At 40.6% G+C, this 16,510-nt stretch overlaps 1 protein-coding gene across 1 annotated transcript; it reads right to left on the bottom strand.

The window, feature by feature from the left end:
• Positions 1–5,557: 5,557 nt before the first annotated feature.
• Positions 5,558–15,938, bottom strand: MRPL15 (mitochondrial ribosomal protein L15). The gene is made up of 5 exons (XM_080610867.1): positions 15,799–15,938; positions 12,426–12,583; positions 9,727–9,892; positions 9,155–9,278; positions 5,558–8,062 (listed from the first exon to the last, which is right to left on the bottom strand). Exons 1-5 carry the CDS (start codon positions 15,895–15,897, stop codon positions 7,725–7,727), a joined length of 885 nt encoding a protein of 294 aa, XP_080466993.1. The 5' UTR covers positions 15,898–15,938; the 3' UTR covers positions 5,558–7,724.
• Between the last annotated feature and the right edge of the window lie 572 nt (positions 15,939–16,510).

The following is a 16,510-nucleotide window of genomic DNA, read 5'->3' as shown; positions in this document are numbered from 1 at the left end:
ACAGGTTTCCCTGTGAAACTGAGTAATGTGAGGAACCACTGAAAATGTCTGCAGCCTACTTTTGGAGTCAATGATTATTCTTACAAGGACAAAAGACTGCTTTCACATGGGGGTGGCTGTTTCCCAAAATTTATACGGCTACTTGTTTTGCCAAAGGTCACATACAATTCTCAGAAATGTTATACCTTTGAAATAATCTAGGCAACCAAAGAAAAATCAGAAGCATTCTGGTAGTCTTTAAGATAGGTTTTACTCTTCCTTTTTAATATACAATTTGCTAAGGCACGGAACTCAAAATCACTTCCAACAGGATCTGCCATGTTGATAGAATCATAGAATCAACAAGATCGGAAGAAACTTTTAAGATGATCAAGTCCATCCTTTACCCCAGAACTGCCAAGTCCGCCACTAAACCATGTCACTAAGGGCCTCCTCTACACAGGTTTTGAACACTTCCAGGGATGGTGATTCCACCACTTCCCTGGGTCAGCCTGTTCCAATGCCTATTCTATCACCCTTTTGGTGAAGAAATTTTTTCTATATCCAGTCTAAACCTCCCCTGGCACAGCTTGAGGCCATTTCCTCTTGTCCTTGTTACTTGGAAGAAGAGACCAGCCACCTCCTGATGATGAAACAGGTGTCAGTGTCATTGTAAGATGTTACACCCGGTCAGCAGAAAAGTCTGCAACTCAGAGAATATCCCATTATGCTTGATTTTGGATTCTTTAAGACTGGATGAGTAAGGAGAATCCAAACACCAAGGTCAGCCACGATTTTACTAAGGAAAACAAAAGGAGCATATTCTGAGCTTAGATTGCTGTCTGCCATCTCACATTTTGCTCAGAGCAGCTGCAATACACAGCTCCCAGGAGACCAGATGCAAAACCTTCATGTCTTGAACAAGCTTTCAAGCTACCTCAACTCATCTTTTGAAGTGTACATTAGAAACACTGAAAACAAAGGCCAAATGTGATGATTAAGTCAATTAACTGTTCATCTCGAAGTTTAAGCCTTCCAGACTTAGAGAAGAGTGAATAGAGAACCAGAATTCAGGGAATTCCCACAGGAATAAACGCCTCTGGTCACTAGGTGTCAGCCTTGCCTGTACTACAAGGACACCGGACCTTCTCATCCCTGTGAGCAGATGCAACAGCTCTCAGCACTGCAGATGATCATAACAGTCCTGGTATTTGGAGAAAGGAGCAGAGGATATTGTTTGTGTAGGAGATTTATTTATGTACCTGGTACTATAATATTTGTTACCGTCAGGTTTAGAGGCTGGAAACAACAGCATGTTTCTTGTTTCTTTCATGCGGAGGAGAGGTGGCTGGAGGTAAACTGCAGAGACAGCAGAGGCATTATGCTTTCAAACAATGAATAAATCAGCAGGGTATAAGCAATGAATCAGTAACTGCTTTGCAAGGCTCACAATATTTACTGTTTATTCTAAAGCACCAGTCCCTGGAATAATGCCATCACATGAAAATGCTGGCTCCTACTTCCTAAATTTGGTTGTTGCCTTGCTGGATACAGGAACAATGCTTGGAAACAAGATCCCTGCAGGGCTGAAAACTTTAAGGACAACAAAGAAAACCTAAACTGTATTCTTTAAATCATTTCTCGAATACTTACAGTTCATAACAGTACAGTCAGCAAAAAAACAATGAGCAATTAAACATGCAGTGGAGCTTCAGTGGTGTTTGCAGAACACTTGTATGTTTCTGACTCTAGAATCTTTTCAGATGGAGACTTTCATACCACTGTTCTCATTTTCCCAAGTCTGCATCCTTTCTTTATTTAGGGCCAACTATAGTACTACGGCTGCATGGCAGTGTCCATAGCGGTCTGCTGTCACTGCAGTTTCCTAATATGCTGCAAGCAAAGTCATCTAGCTCAGCTGAAAGCAACAGTTCGAGCTGGGAAAACATGCACTTTGCACAAGATGCAGGAAAAATTACTTGCTAGGTTTTTACCCTTCATTTTCTTCTTAGGTTCTCTTTATAGATAAGCTTTTCCACAATAAATAAAGACAAAATCACAGCATCCCAGTGCTTTGATTCCCTCAGATACATAAAAATGAAGCAGAAAAACTCACCCAGGCAGAATTTTGCAACATGTTCATATCCTCACTAATTCATTTCATGATCATTGCACAATGAACACCTGTATTTGGTGATGAACCTGGAGGGGCTGGAGCCTTCCAACATCAACAGTAACAACAAACCCCAACAACAAAGTCACAATTAGCCCAGACATTTCGCAAGTCCTAGAAGTCAGTGAGGCAGCAGTGTCCCACCAGCCAAGTCCAACATAAACCCAGTAGAATAATATTTTGACTGGAACTGTTTCAAGCCTAGTACAGGGCCCATATCCAGATTGCCTGCTCTGGAGATAAGTGCCTTGCCAAAAACGAAAAAAGAAAAAAAGAAGGGATAAATGATTGCCTGTGCACTAAAAACCAAACACATCGATGAGGTTTCAGGGATCCAGGAATCACAGAAAAATGGTGAGTCCAAACCTCTTTTGTACAAACAACACAATCCATCACAGGTGATGAAGGAGAGGCCCTAAGAGACACACTGGATTGCAGGTTCTCAGAGAGCAGCGAGACGTGTTCAAATATCTCAGCCACCGTCTCCAACCATTCCAAACGCCACTTGCTGAAGCAGACACCTCAGGGGGGGCACTACCTTCCTCTCCTGTTTTTTTTCTTTTGCAAATCCAGGTGACTTTAATTTCCATGCTTTGCTTACAGAAGAAACACATACATCACTTAGCACAAACATCAGTAACATATTACATGAGGGCTAAAGAAGGTAGGGGGTCAGATTTTGAATGGCAATACCAGTGCAGGGCTGGGAACTGAAAGTCATCCATCTTGAAAGAGTCAGAGGCTTCCAGGTAGGGATACCACCAATGTGTGCCCTGGGAAAGCTGCTGTCTCCAATGGTTGTAAAATATGCGTATCTGACTGCCAGCATTTCACTTCTTGTGGCACCAAAGGTGTCCTCTGACTTTTCATTTAATCAGCATGCTTCCCTTCAAAGACAAATACAACCTGAAAGACATAAAGCTTCAGAAGTGTTTGCAGACATAAGACATTAAGCTTCAGAAGTTCCCAATGGCAAGCTGGGCAATCCACACTGGTGATGTGGATCCCTAAGGAGAATGTCCAACTATTAACTTCAAGCATCTTAGGTCACTGAAAACACAGACAGATTCAGCTCCAGATACATCAGTTTTGGGTATATACAAGTGCGCTATATATTAAAACTACTGTCATGGTCTTGGCGTGCAATTAATTGCTCAGATGTCTGCTTCAGGCTGAACACAGCAATCCTCCAGACTCCGCTCACTGTATCAGTCAGACTGTGAAATGAGCTTAAGCAATTGTCTACATGTGAGCAACGTAAATTTAGACTTGCATTAATTCTGAAATTAAGTCAATACCTCACTATCCTAAATTTATAGGGAACTTGGATTCCAACTTTTGAAGGTCTGAACCACAGCTACATTCAATGAAGTAAAAAACCCCATCTCCCTTGTCAGATAGTAAAAGTGAATTGATATTAAAACATTAACATCAAGAAATGTCAGTCTTTCAGGTTAACCTGCCCATGCTTAGAAAGTAGAGCCCAGACAGGACAATCCTGTTAAGAAAGAGAGTGAATCTTACAGAGGCTAGGTTTCCAAAATTCAAGGACAGAATGATTTGGGCATTGATGCATTGAACACAAAATTGCTTATCCATTCAGATTTGAATCTAGAGTGTGCAATTCTGAGCTCAGTCCACAGACACTCTTCAGTGGGTGCTCCTTGACTCTGGGTAAGTTCTGAATCGATTACTCAAGGGGCCTTCCAGCCTAAGTCACCATGTGTCTTGGAAGCTACAAGGTTAACTAGTAAACAACAATGCTGTTGACATTTTTAACAACAAAAGCAACACCAGTCCAGGAAACTCAAGCCATGAAAAACCCCCTCGTATAAACAGATGTAGGAATGATCAACACTTTTCCTGCTCCAGAGGCACATAAAACAACCAGATTTTCAAACCCAGAGTGGGCCAGACAGGATGACACTGTGAGAATGATTGAGCCTTGTAGTTCCCACCACTACAACGGGAGAAATGAGAAGAGACCTCGGGAAGATGCAGATGCAACAGAGGGAATATTAGCCAAAGGACACAGAATAGATCTGAGGATAGTTTGCTTCCATTGAGAAACCAATGCTTACTCTAGACAATGCCATGTATTTCTGCTACAAAAGACCAAGAGGGGACACCTGGGCTAGGAGATGGAGCTTAAAAAGTTCATAATTTTCCTCTAACGGGTAAGAATTCTGTCACGCCTGGACTTGTAACTACACCTTTTCATAGACTGAACCATAACAATAAACTAAAGTACAGACTGTGGGTTCTGTTCTATTCCCACCTCATCAGAAAATTTTAAGAAATAAATCTGTGCATGGAATATAAAACTGACCATTTTGGACAGACACAGCATCTTTCTGATTTTAAATATGTGTAAAGATAACACTTAAATATTTAAAATGCAGAACTTGTGCAACAATTTCAAATTAGAGACAGATTTCTACAGAGCCTTAGTGTTCAACAGTACAGAATTAGCTTTGCATTAGCATTTTGAATTTTAGCAATAAACGCAAAATAATAAAATAGCAATGGGAAGCTATCTTCATAATTGATCACTTTTATATGACTTCCTGAGCACTACCATCAATTATGCTTGTATGTCAAAACAATGCTGGCATGCTGCCAGCGAAGATCCAGATCAAGGCCACAGATTTATTCCTTCACAGACATCACAGAATGGCACCGTCAACTCTGGTTGTTAAACACAAACGCTATAATATGAAGTATAACAAATTAAAAGGCAACATGTTTTTGTTATACATATAAGTAAATGGGAAAATGTACGTTTTAACTTGCTTCATTTTGAGTCTGCAGTCAGGTACCTGCAAGTATAGTCTTGATCAGCTGCTGTTACTAGAGTCTCTCTCATAGGCAATCTGTGATTTCTCATTATCACAGTATGATATAACAAGGCACATACTCATTCAGAGGCCTTTATTTTGATATCAGTCTCACATATGTAATCAGTTTTATCAAGGAACCATTCAAAAGTACGATGTTGTCGATAAGAACTGACATGGCTTTCAGCATCTTATCGCACAAGTATCATTTATTCTCCTCAGCTACCTGATAATGCTTTTCCGGTTACAGCAGATTGGGTGCTTCTCGCTGTGCAATACATTATTGCATATGAACCCCCCTATCAAAACAGGATATCCAAAGCAATCATTTATCTGATGAACATGAAAACATGGTACATATTCCTAAGTAAAGAGAATGGCCTTAGATGCCAGTGCTGCCTTAATCTTGCATCAGTGAGCCTGACCCTCATATAAACAACAGCCCATTGGGAGACTGTTTATTACAGATTTATTAGAAACCTTGTCAATAACTTATTCGTGCTTTTGATAATTCTGTGTTCAGTTGCCAGGAGCCTTGTGTTCCTGATGAGATAAAGTGAACAGGAAATCCTCTATAGCCTTGTCACTTTTTCACTAGTAAATAAAAATCAGAGCAACCATCATAAAACACTAGCTAGTGTAAACAGAAAAGGTTACAAGAAAAAAAGACAGCATTGTATATTTTAAATAAAGTAACATACAGCCCTTTCTGCCCTCTCCAATTATAAGATGATAAAAGATCACCTTTATAAAGCAGAATGACCGGATTTTGTGGAACGTGGCTGTTTTGGCTCCAAGGTATTTGTAGCGTTGTAGTATCAGAGCCAGGATACAGCTGCCTTGTGACTAAGATGTCCTTCACTGAATAAGTGCTATCCAATCCCTCAACGTCACCAGACATCTGTTTCCTGTTTTCATTCTTTCTTTCACTGTTATCATTTTATCCAAGTTACCCTTTCACCTGAAAACCATTTAGAAACACACAGAAACCAGCGCATGCACGCATGTGTGTATCAAAGAAGTTGATTCAGAAAACAAACAAAAAAAAAAATCGCAAAAGCAATTTGTTCATTTTAATACAAAGTGCAGGAGTGGAAACAAAGTTGCCTTCCCCCCCCTCTTCTCCTCTCCAAAATACACAATGATACATAAACACTTTTGTCTTCTGGTCTTCACTAATATGACTAACTTCCTTCTTCGCTTCCAGTTAAGTAGCTTTCCTGTTGAGTACCACCACCTCCACAAAATACAATTGTGAATTGATTCATAAAAACAGAAACATTATGGCACAAATAAGGGAAGGCAATAAATACTCTTTCCCCCCTCCTCCAACTCCTTCCCAAATGGAGGCAGTGTAGTATTGTAATAACAAACAGAAAAAAAAAAAAAAAAAAGTACTGCTTGTCATTTAAGGTTCCAAACCAACAATCATCAGGATGCAGAACAGGATACATCTAAAGTGAGAAAGTTATTTACCTCACATTCAAGTTAACACTAGGTATACTTTTTTTGGCACATGGTATTATTCTTAAGGTGCAAAAGAAGTGTTGTGCACCTTATAAAACATGAATGTTAACACCACTAAGACCAAATTCCTGCTATTCACAATCCAATCTTATATTGGTGTTCTTTTACTGTTTCACCTATACTTAAACCACAAGTCGGGAGAACTACCATTACTGATAGCATCTAAACACACATTAACAACGAACAATAGAACCTGAAGAGTAACTTGTCAAAAGTTAGGGACTTTCCATTGTTAAAGCTCTGACTTTCAAATTTGTTAATGAGCATGAAAATGGAAGACTTAATTTGTGTTTACAGATGCTGGTATTAATTGACAATGCAGTTTGTTGAGTGAAGCAAAAATCTGGGATGGCTGACAAATACCAATTAAAAAATTCCTCCTCCTCTTGTTATTCTCTGAAAGAAAAAGATTTTTAAATTTGAGGCACGCCAGCAAAATACCAGTGTTATACAGAAACAGGAGAAACAGGAGATTCGGGCACTCAAAGGGCTTTCCCTAGGAGATGGGCTGGTTTGGCACCTACAGGAAACTGTAAGTAGCATTTCCAAAGGCACACGAAAATTCTAGTGTTCTGGTCTTCCGGGTTGTTTCCTGCATCCTAATAAACAAATTATCCCTATTTTAAAGCCAAATTCAGCTTCTATTAAAGTTCATGTAACTATGACGGATCTCATTAACTTCTGAGGAGTCAGAGCAAGTTCCGATAACTTAGTTTCCTCTCTCACCTTTCGGTTTACTCCTCGTTTCACCACCCCAAACGCCCAAAACGAATCTTGTGAGTGAAACCTAGAATACTCTTGCATAGCAATAATACAGCCCTCTGCAAAGATTGACAATACATACATTTGTTGGAAAATGTTTTTCAAGATTTTAATGACACCAACCTTCTCACATCATCTTAATTCATTTGCACACTGTCACATATGCAACCTGTGATCAAGCTGAAAACTGATCCTAATTGTGTACTTTGTTTATCACATCCTCATCCATATCATACGACATCCATATGTTATACCCTATGCTGTTTCCAAATGTTAAGACTTTTCACACAATGTATTATGACAATACAGTTGAGAGCTACCCCAGAAGAACAAAAATTTGTTTTGTCTAGTATAACAGGACTCTTAAAAAAACAAACATCACTGGATACCCATTATTTCATACCCAGATGTTTCCTGTACACCTGCAGTTGTCTCCAGTCCTGAAATCATGAGCTATAGTATTTTAACAGCCTCTCATCAGTTGGTTTTAGAACTTTCTTGTCTGTCATGCTCACGATCCACCCTGGAGCAAGACCAAAAAATATCTGCCTAGGATCCTTGCGCATGCTTAACATTTTGAAGAGTTCATCCTTAGTTATGTCTGGTAAGATGTAGCCATATTTCTTGGCAAGTTCAAGCCTCGCTTCTGCAACCTTAGATGGATCTGCCAGGTACCCACGATTCCTTGCATCTGTGTAGTAACGGGCTAGATCTTCGGGTGGAAGCATTCGCTTTGGAATAGGCTGGCCACGCAGGAAGAATACTATTGGCTTACATAAAATTTCTGTGGGCAGACATGAGAGAACATTAGATGCTATGCTTTATAAGACATATTTAAAGACATTAATTACACCTTCTTAATTTGATATTTTGTGCTGAATAAATTTTTCAACTCTTACTACAAATATCAAGCAAAACTCCCAAATCTTCAGAATACTCTTGTTCAGAATGAGATAGTGTTTAGCAGTTTCACTTAATCAAACATCTCTGTTTGAACTGGTATTTATAGTGACAGTCTGGATGAACTACTACTTCTAATACATTTAGAATGTCTACTTTGGAAAGATACTCAGCTAGACGCCACCATTTATTTAAAGGACTGACTTTTGGGTTAGAAGCAATGCGTTTGCATGGCTACTTACACAGCGTACCAACAAACGTCAAATTTGGTGTTTCTGTTAAGTACTTTTAAATCAAGAATGATTTATGCACCTATTTAATCATTTGTGAGACTATTCTCTTCTCCTCAAGTTTTACTGAATTTGGCAAATTACATTCCGGATCCTCTTAATCTCAGTATTTTGATTATTTTCCCAATTGGAAAGAAAAAAAAAAAGAACTTGTATCACTCCAGGGTAACATATTTTGCACAGTAAAAATGTCTATTCCTCTTGTTCTCAGCCTCATTCACACATGAAAACTCCATTATTGTCAATAAAAGCTGCATGAATGAATATTAGGCAGGATGCAGCCTCAAGCAAAGCAAAGCCTCATTCTTCAGTGAAAGTGTTCTGAAAACAATAGCCATTTTGACTGGAATGATTCTGAACTTCTGTAACTTAGTTATTTCCTCACTTTAACTGGAAAGTATTTTAAATTAAAAATATAAACATACACAAGGTTTTCCAAATCTTTTTTCCTGAATTTCTCAGTGTTATTAAACATGTGAGAAAGAAGACAAAATTTAAAATAAATTTTTTTATTAGTTCCTCTACTTACAAAGCTTCTTGGACTTCTTTAACTGGCTGATTGGTAAATGACTGCAAACATTGCTAGGGCTAAAGAGCAAAACTGAGGATGCATTATAGTTCAACATTTCTGTAATAGTGTTTTGTTGAGGCTTTTAGAATAGAAGAAGTGGATGAGAAATTCTTACCCAAACTCCTTGGATCATAGAATGATGTTGTTACAACACCTCCATTTTTTTCTACGGCTGCAATTGCTAATTCAGATGCCCTCTGCACTTCAATATTTACTTTTGCTGCAAAAATATCAGCACCCTGTAAATATCAACACATATTAGAGTAACATTAAAATAAGTATTTCATGACATACATTTATTCTTCTCTGCAGAGTTGTAGAAACATTAAATCCAGCAAAATATTATGATTTGTCTGTTCCCTGCACCAAGACAGGTAATCAAATTGCCCAGTCACCTGGGCTGAATGAAAAGAAAAAACAAACCCTTTGCTTTTCCAAAACATGCATATATTTCCTTCGGTACATTCCAGTCTTCTGTGCAAAATACTTGTTCGACCTCTTGTTATGCGTTCCTTCACCATCACTTTTGTAGTCTCTCAGGTTTTAAAACACAGTCCTGGGGGTTTTTTTGCTAACACACAGTGCCCTCTAGTGGATTTACTACCACAAAAATTCCACAGCAAACTAACTTTGGAAGCAAAGATGTTTCCGAAGCACGGCAAAGAACCTGACAGTCTATACGCATACCTCCTCCACCAGCTGGATACCATAATCCCTTTTGAGAGGTTGCACCGTTACACCTCTGGCATTAATGAGCTGTGTTAAGTCAATCGGTTGCGTGGGGTCAACTCTACCCAAATCAATCAGGTACTGCAGCCTCTGCAGACTGAGTGGTTGATACTGACGTCTGCAGCTGGGGAGAGGAAAACAAAAAACAACCAAACAAAACAATCAGAAATTTACAAAACTGAAGCTTTAATAGGAAGTGGTCAACTGAGGTACTGCACACGGTATTCCATTTTCTACCTACTCCTAACACTACCAAGAAAATGTTTAAAACACATCCATCCATAAGGCAAAATTTTAAGTTTAATGCAAATAAAAGCCCTAGTCACAGCATAGGATTCTATTATGCCTTCAGGTTTGCTCATACAACCCCACCTCCAGTATGATATTAACCAATGAATGAACCAAAGTGTCAGCATTTCCTGGGAAGCCAACAAGGATCTGAATAACATGCTCAAAGTGAATCAAGCTTGGTAGCTTCACTGATACATTCAGAAAATTCCCCCACAAAAAAGAACCCCAAGACAGCGAAACACAATCAAAACCAAATATACTCTCTCCTCCCATATAAAAGACTACCAAAACAAACCCAGCACATGCTCCTGCACAGCTTGCCTATATCCAACAAGATTTCTTCAGTCCATTCCCACTGTACCTGGTATCTCACCAGTACTAAACGGAATCTTCCTCTAAGCACCACAAAAAAAGAGAAACATTGCAAAAATACACATTAACCCATATCCCCAGAGGAAGCTGGAATATTTCATCAATAGCCATCAGCTTCAGCAGAATCTAATTTTGGGGTTTACGTAGTTCTAAATTTATAATACAAGCAAATCCTCAGAACAGTTTTCCCCATCCTAGTGTCAATGCCTCCTGCATACCACTGATGTCAATGCTTAAAACTCTCATACAGTTTGACCACTGCTATTGGAAATTCGTGAGTGGTAGCAGAAAAACTGAGCAGCAGTTTATCTTTTACTGGCAAGCTAAGTAAGAAAGACAAGTAAGACAATTTGCACTGCCAGACAGCTCCTAACAGAGTAGAAGTTCAAGAAGTAGAGGAACACCACTGCAGATAGCAAGAAGAGTGAGGTGAAGATAAACAGGCAAAGACATTGCTCAGTGTGCTCCCGTCCAGCCACAATAGCGTCTCTCCAGTGCACAACATGTTCACTAGGAAACCATTCACAATTGCCTGATGTGGAAATTTTGCAAACAATATTGAAAAGAAATTACAGAATACTTTTTTTGTTTCCACATGCTGTCAGATGTGGTTAAAAAGAGCAAGGCTATCAATTCCTTGTCACTGCAGAAGCTTGGATTTTTGCTCTTGGTTATTGATGAACTTGTGCCCACTGTTAACATAAGAAGCTCAGTGTCTGCATTGTGCAGCATTTCCTTTGGACTGCAAATCTACATTCTGTCTTCTAAGGTGCTTCTCATTTACTCTGATAATAATGTAAACAAACAGGAAGAAATGACAGTGCTTGGAAATAAAGTTTGAATCACAATTCAAAACTAGTAAGACTCACAAAGAAAAGCTTTAATAACCAGGACAGGTCTGTAAGTTACAGAGCACGCATGAAGCATGTAAATACAAAAATGCACAACTATTTGAAGTTATATCAGCAGATGAAACAAACTGTAAGTTTAACAATTCACAAGCAAATACACATTAGCCTTTTCATTCTTGAAATGTCTGCTAGGTGTGGTATATTTTTTTTTACTATTGCCTATAACAGCATTGTATGGGTACAGAAGTTTTCATGACCACACCTAAAGCAACAAAATGGTTAGTGACCCAGGTAACACACATGCTATCTTAGGAAACAAAACCAGCTTTAAACAACAACAACAACAACAAAACCCCACCACAATTAATTTTTTAAAATTGTCAGTATAAGGGAAGGAAATTAATAGAACAGTGACACATGGCTCTCCAGCTAAGGACAGTGACTGCAGAAAAAGACACGTTAGAAGAATACTTTAAAACGTTAAAAAGCTGGAAGATGGCCATGGCACAAACAAGCACAATGTGAAAAGAGGACAGAGTGTCAAATAAGGCAATGTCAAACAAGGCAATGCCCAAGGAGAACAACAGTGAAACAAAGTGCTTGTTAAGACCCTAGGTAGAACAGACTGAGCACAGACAGACAAAACACTGCAGTGTTGCTAAGAAAGTAGAGTCATGAAAAGAAGCAGAACTGTTTGGCTAGCAGTAGATCAGAGATTCAGGTGAATAAAGCAAAGAGAAATAACAAAGCAAGGCTATGGATTATACTGCCATGACCAACATCCTTGCTGGAGTCAATGGGGCTTTTCCCTGTTGGTTCGATAGGTTACCTGCTGTGCTGACAGGCTGAGAAACAAACACACATGGAGGAATAGTGTCAAAGGAGAAACACATTCAGCTGGTTGGGGGAGATTACGCAAAGAAAAGGGTTAATAAGCAAAGCTGTACACCAACAGAAAATAAGTTAATTCATTAAAAAAATAATCTCACAAGTGGGAGATTCTGCTGGTAAGGAAGGTAGCGATCTGAGAGGAATATCTCATTTTCAGTTAGGCCTGTTTTGACATATTAGAATCTGGCTTCAGGAGAAAGATCAAGAAAAGCAGAAAATGATCAATTTATACGCAAATGTGAATGAACTTACCTATGTCCCTCATTAAACCCGTATTTTGGTATGGCCAAGTAAAACGGAGTTTGGCCCCCCTCAAAGCCTAATCGGGGGCGATTTCCTCTTTGTCTTTCTCCTTTGTGACCTCGACCACACTTCCTACCTCCATATCTTCCACGGCCACGTCTTTTCTCCTTGAAAACAATCAACAATACATTTAGTCAACTACTTTGGAGAGAAGTATCTATGAAACTTAAGATTTCAGAGATACAAACAACTAAGCAAAAAGCTGATTCTGGAGGAAAAATTAAGAGACAGCTCTTTTCTAAGGGGAAAACCAGAAAGGAGTCAATGTGTTTTTTGCAGAGCACACACAGCTGTAGGCAGGCACCACAAACAGTCTGAAAGTTTACATGAACACATACTGCTATAGAAGGAATACCAGTATTTAATCCTACCTCTTACACCTCCAAGTTAGAGAATTTTCCTGAATTAACTATTAACATTTCCTCCTATTCCATGAGAAAGTTACTCAGTGCTCAGAAGTTTCCCAAAACTGAAAACAGAAAAAAGAAATCAAAGAAAAAAACCCCAAAACAATTCTACTTCAAGGCACAGGGGAACAGACTATATATGCTGTGCACATATAGAGAATTCTTCATATGGATTCAGACTTTCTAAACAGTCTGCTAGTGTTTCAATTTCTACTGACAACAAATCAAAAGAACAGATTTTATTTTAGCCTTTATTATTATTTTTAAAATGAAGATAAGTTATTAGCTTCTTGAGCACTTTAAAGTAGCACTGCAGCGCTAAGTTGCAGTTCAGCAATCTTCTCGCACCAGCAGAAGTACTTGCACAGCTAAACTGTGAATGGGATCAAAGAGATAAGGACACGCAAACCTTTTTAACCTTTAATTTAAAATTCAGGTCAGTTGCACCCTTCAATACCATTCAACACTCAGATAACCAAGCTTCAAGCACCCTAATTCTACGAATCACTTGGTGCAGTTAGACTGCAGCACAGAATATTGAATGAATATTCAGAATATTTCACTCAAATCTGAGAAACGCTTATTACATCGTGGTACTTGATTATGAGCCTAACACTACAAAGACACAAAATTTGATGGTTTATCCTCTTTATTGTGCCTGTAAGTTTTCCAAAGTTATTACTTAACATGCAATTACATTAGTAGAAAAGGCAGTATGGACATACATTAATGAATTTTTTTCTGCTCTATTTGAAACAACATCTGACTTAAGATGCAAGCTTACCTGGATTAATACTAAGTCCTAGAACCATAGAATGATTTGGGTTGGAAGGGACCTTAAAGATCATCCAGTTCCAACCCCCCCCACCATGAACAGGGACACGTCACACATCACCCAAGGCTCTGTTCAACTTGGCCTTGAACACCCCCAGGGATGAAGCATTTACCACTTCTTTGGGCAACCTATTCCAGTGCCTCACCACCCTCACAGTAAAGAACCTCTTCCTTATATCCAACTTAAATTTCCTCTGTTTAAGTTTGAACTCACTACCCCTTGTCCTGTCACTACAGTACCTGATGAAGTGTCCCTCTCCAGCATCCTTGTAGGCTCACTTCAGATACTGGAAGGCTGCTATGAGGTCTCCACACAGCCTTCTCTTCTCCAGGCTGAACAGCCTCAAATATTAATCAAGTGCAGTTTTATGCTAGATTAGACCATCCCTGCCACCAAAGGAAACTGACTTGTCCCCAGCCCTCATGATATACTTCCTTATAAAGCTGCTTGCGCTGAAACAAGCAACTGTGCAGCTCTGCCCTGGACAGGTCACGGAATTAAATGTTCATCTAATCTGCTTTCAGGTGGTTTAGTTCCCTGTTCTGGGTCACTGCACAACCTCTAGCAGCAGCACAAAATACACAGTGGGTGTGAGCACCTGGAGGTAAAAGGACTGCCCAGCTGCACGCCTCCTCCCCCCTTCTGGCAGTTGCCCATACACACACCAGATTACACGTTGACTTTAGTTAACACAAGTACACTGGGAACATCTGGTCACAAATGGAATGCAATCAGTACGTTGACCAGATTTTAGATTGTCAGAGGACCTTGTCAAAACTCAATTTCTTTTTCTGCAACTTATGTTTGTGAAGTCAAATGCTCTTAAATCTTCTTATTTGGGAACTTCTTTAATCACAGAATAAGGTTGTCAGACACAAAAAGAAAAATACCAGAGAAAGAGAGTCAAGGTCACTTGTACAAACTCTAACTGAAGGCAAACAGTTAACAGCAAAAAGGCAGAGGAGGGAGGGGAGAATCTCATTTCCCAAATGAAGTCCCAAATTACCTGCTAAAGAGCCAGTGAGCATATAAAAATCTTTATTTTCGAGCTGAAAAAAAAAGTGTCTTCCAAAAACCAACAGCTGCCTTGAAAAACACAGTCCTTAGACCAAACACTGGCAGGAAATTATTTTCTAGTAAACCTCAAGTCCAGACTATCTCATATCTTCTGGACACAAAGCCTGAAAATACTATTTTGAAGCCTCGATTAATTTGAAAAACCTTAAGAATCACCACTCCAGCCCTGTACAGGGTGACCTCTAGCTCTGCTTGACCCTGGCCAAGCTGGGCTTTCACAGATCCAAGTGAAGCAATTTGACAGGGGAACCCCAACAGCTGCAGGGAGGGAAGGATTTCCATTATCTTGCCTTGTCAAGGCAAGAGGAGTTTCTGGGTTACAACTATGCAGTGCTCACCAGCTCTTCAGGCATCTATAGGGAGCCTTAAGCACTGACAGGGAAGTGCTGCTTGGTGCCATTTCTCTATTCCTATCACTTTAGCCCTTGAACCTCAACCCCTGTGTACTGATATTTCCCCCAAACCAGGATAGTTTCTTCCTGGTTTCTTTTATTTAGTCTTCTACCACTTTATAAGAAAGCAAGGAAGATACCATCTAGTTTTGGTTTTGATAAAACAATAGTAACAACAAATGCTCCTGGCATCACACTCCTTTTTAAGCCTTTTAACCATCCCTTTCCAAATATATTACCCCATTCCATAAGTATCTGGTACTCCTTACATTTTTACTGTCTCCACACACACCCCGACAATGGCCCTGAGGTTTAGCCAGGGCCACCCATCAACCTGTTCTCTGTGGATATGGCTTACTCATGCACCCGCTACAAGCACGCAAAGGGCAACAACAAGGCCAACACAGACAACAGTACCACTCACTCCTTTGCCTTCCCGCACCTATTCCGGCGAGGCCGCTCTCCTAGGCCTGCAGACATCTCCCTAAAGGCCCCCTGAGAACTCCCCAGGCAACCGCTACCGGGGCCAGGTATGGCAGCTACGCAGCGAGCGTCCTGTCGCAGCGGGGAAAAAGCACCCGTACCCCACCCAACAAGCTGCAGCCACTCACCTTCTTTTTGGAGCCTGGGCTCGGTCTCAGGTTGGCCAAACAGACCCTAGGAAGCGACCGCAGCAGCTCCAGGGCCTTCCTCCCGCCATTCCCGCTCATGTCCGCTCACCTCCCAAGGGCGGCCGCAACGCTTGTCCGCGCAGTTGCTTTACGGCAGACCCATAAACCGCACCTCCCGCGACTTCTCAACAGTGTCGTGCAGGCTCCCCTGCGGTGGGGGAGTAGGGGGAGCCGTGGCAGCGTAGGGCCGAGACTAGGAACAGCTGCCTGGTGATCCAGGGCGCCCGAACCGCGGGGCTGGAAGAGGTGCTGCGTGCCCGGGAAGGGCAGCCCTGCCACATCCGGCTGAAGCGTCCTAGGGGCCGGCGGCGGAGCGCGATCAGCGCGTTTGCCGCGTTGGGCCTCGGCCGGCTGCTGCCGTGTACGCGCTATGTTGAAAGAACGGGGAAGATGCGGAGAGTCCGGCGCTAATGTGTGTTAGAATACCCGTGGGTCTCAAACTACGCATCCTTTCAAAGTATTTACTTTTCTATTACTCAGAGATCTCAGTCACATAATACCAGGCATTTGCAACCACTGGGTTGCATCTGAAACCGACTGACTGCGCAGAACAGCCCTCGAAGTGCTAAACCCTGCATCAATCCAACAAAGTTTAAAGGGAGATACCTATTGGAAATATGCATTAAGGACGTGGAGCTGTTGGAGCAAGTCC

This window comes from Psittacula echo, assembly GCF_963264785.1.
Source record: "Psittacula echo genome assembly, chromosome: 2".
Lineage (NCBI taxonomy): Eukaryota > Metazoa > Chordata > Aves > Psittaciformes > Psittacidae > Psittacula > Psittacula echo.
This window is presented reverse-complemented; position numbering and strand designations above follow the sequence as displayed.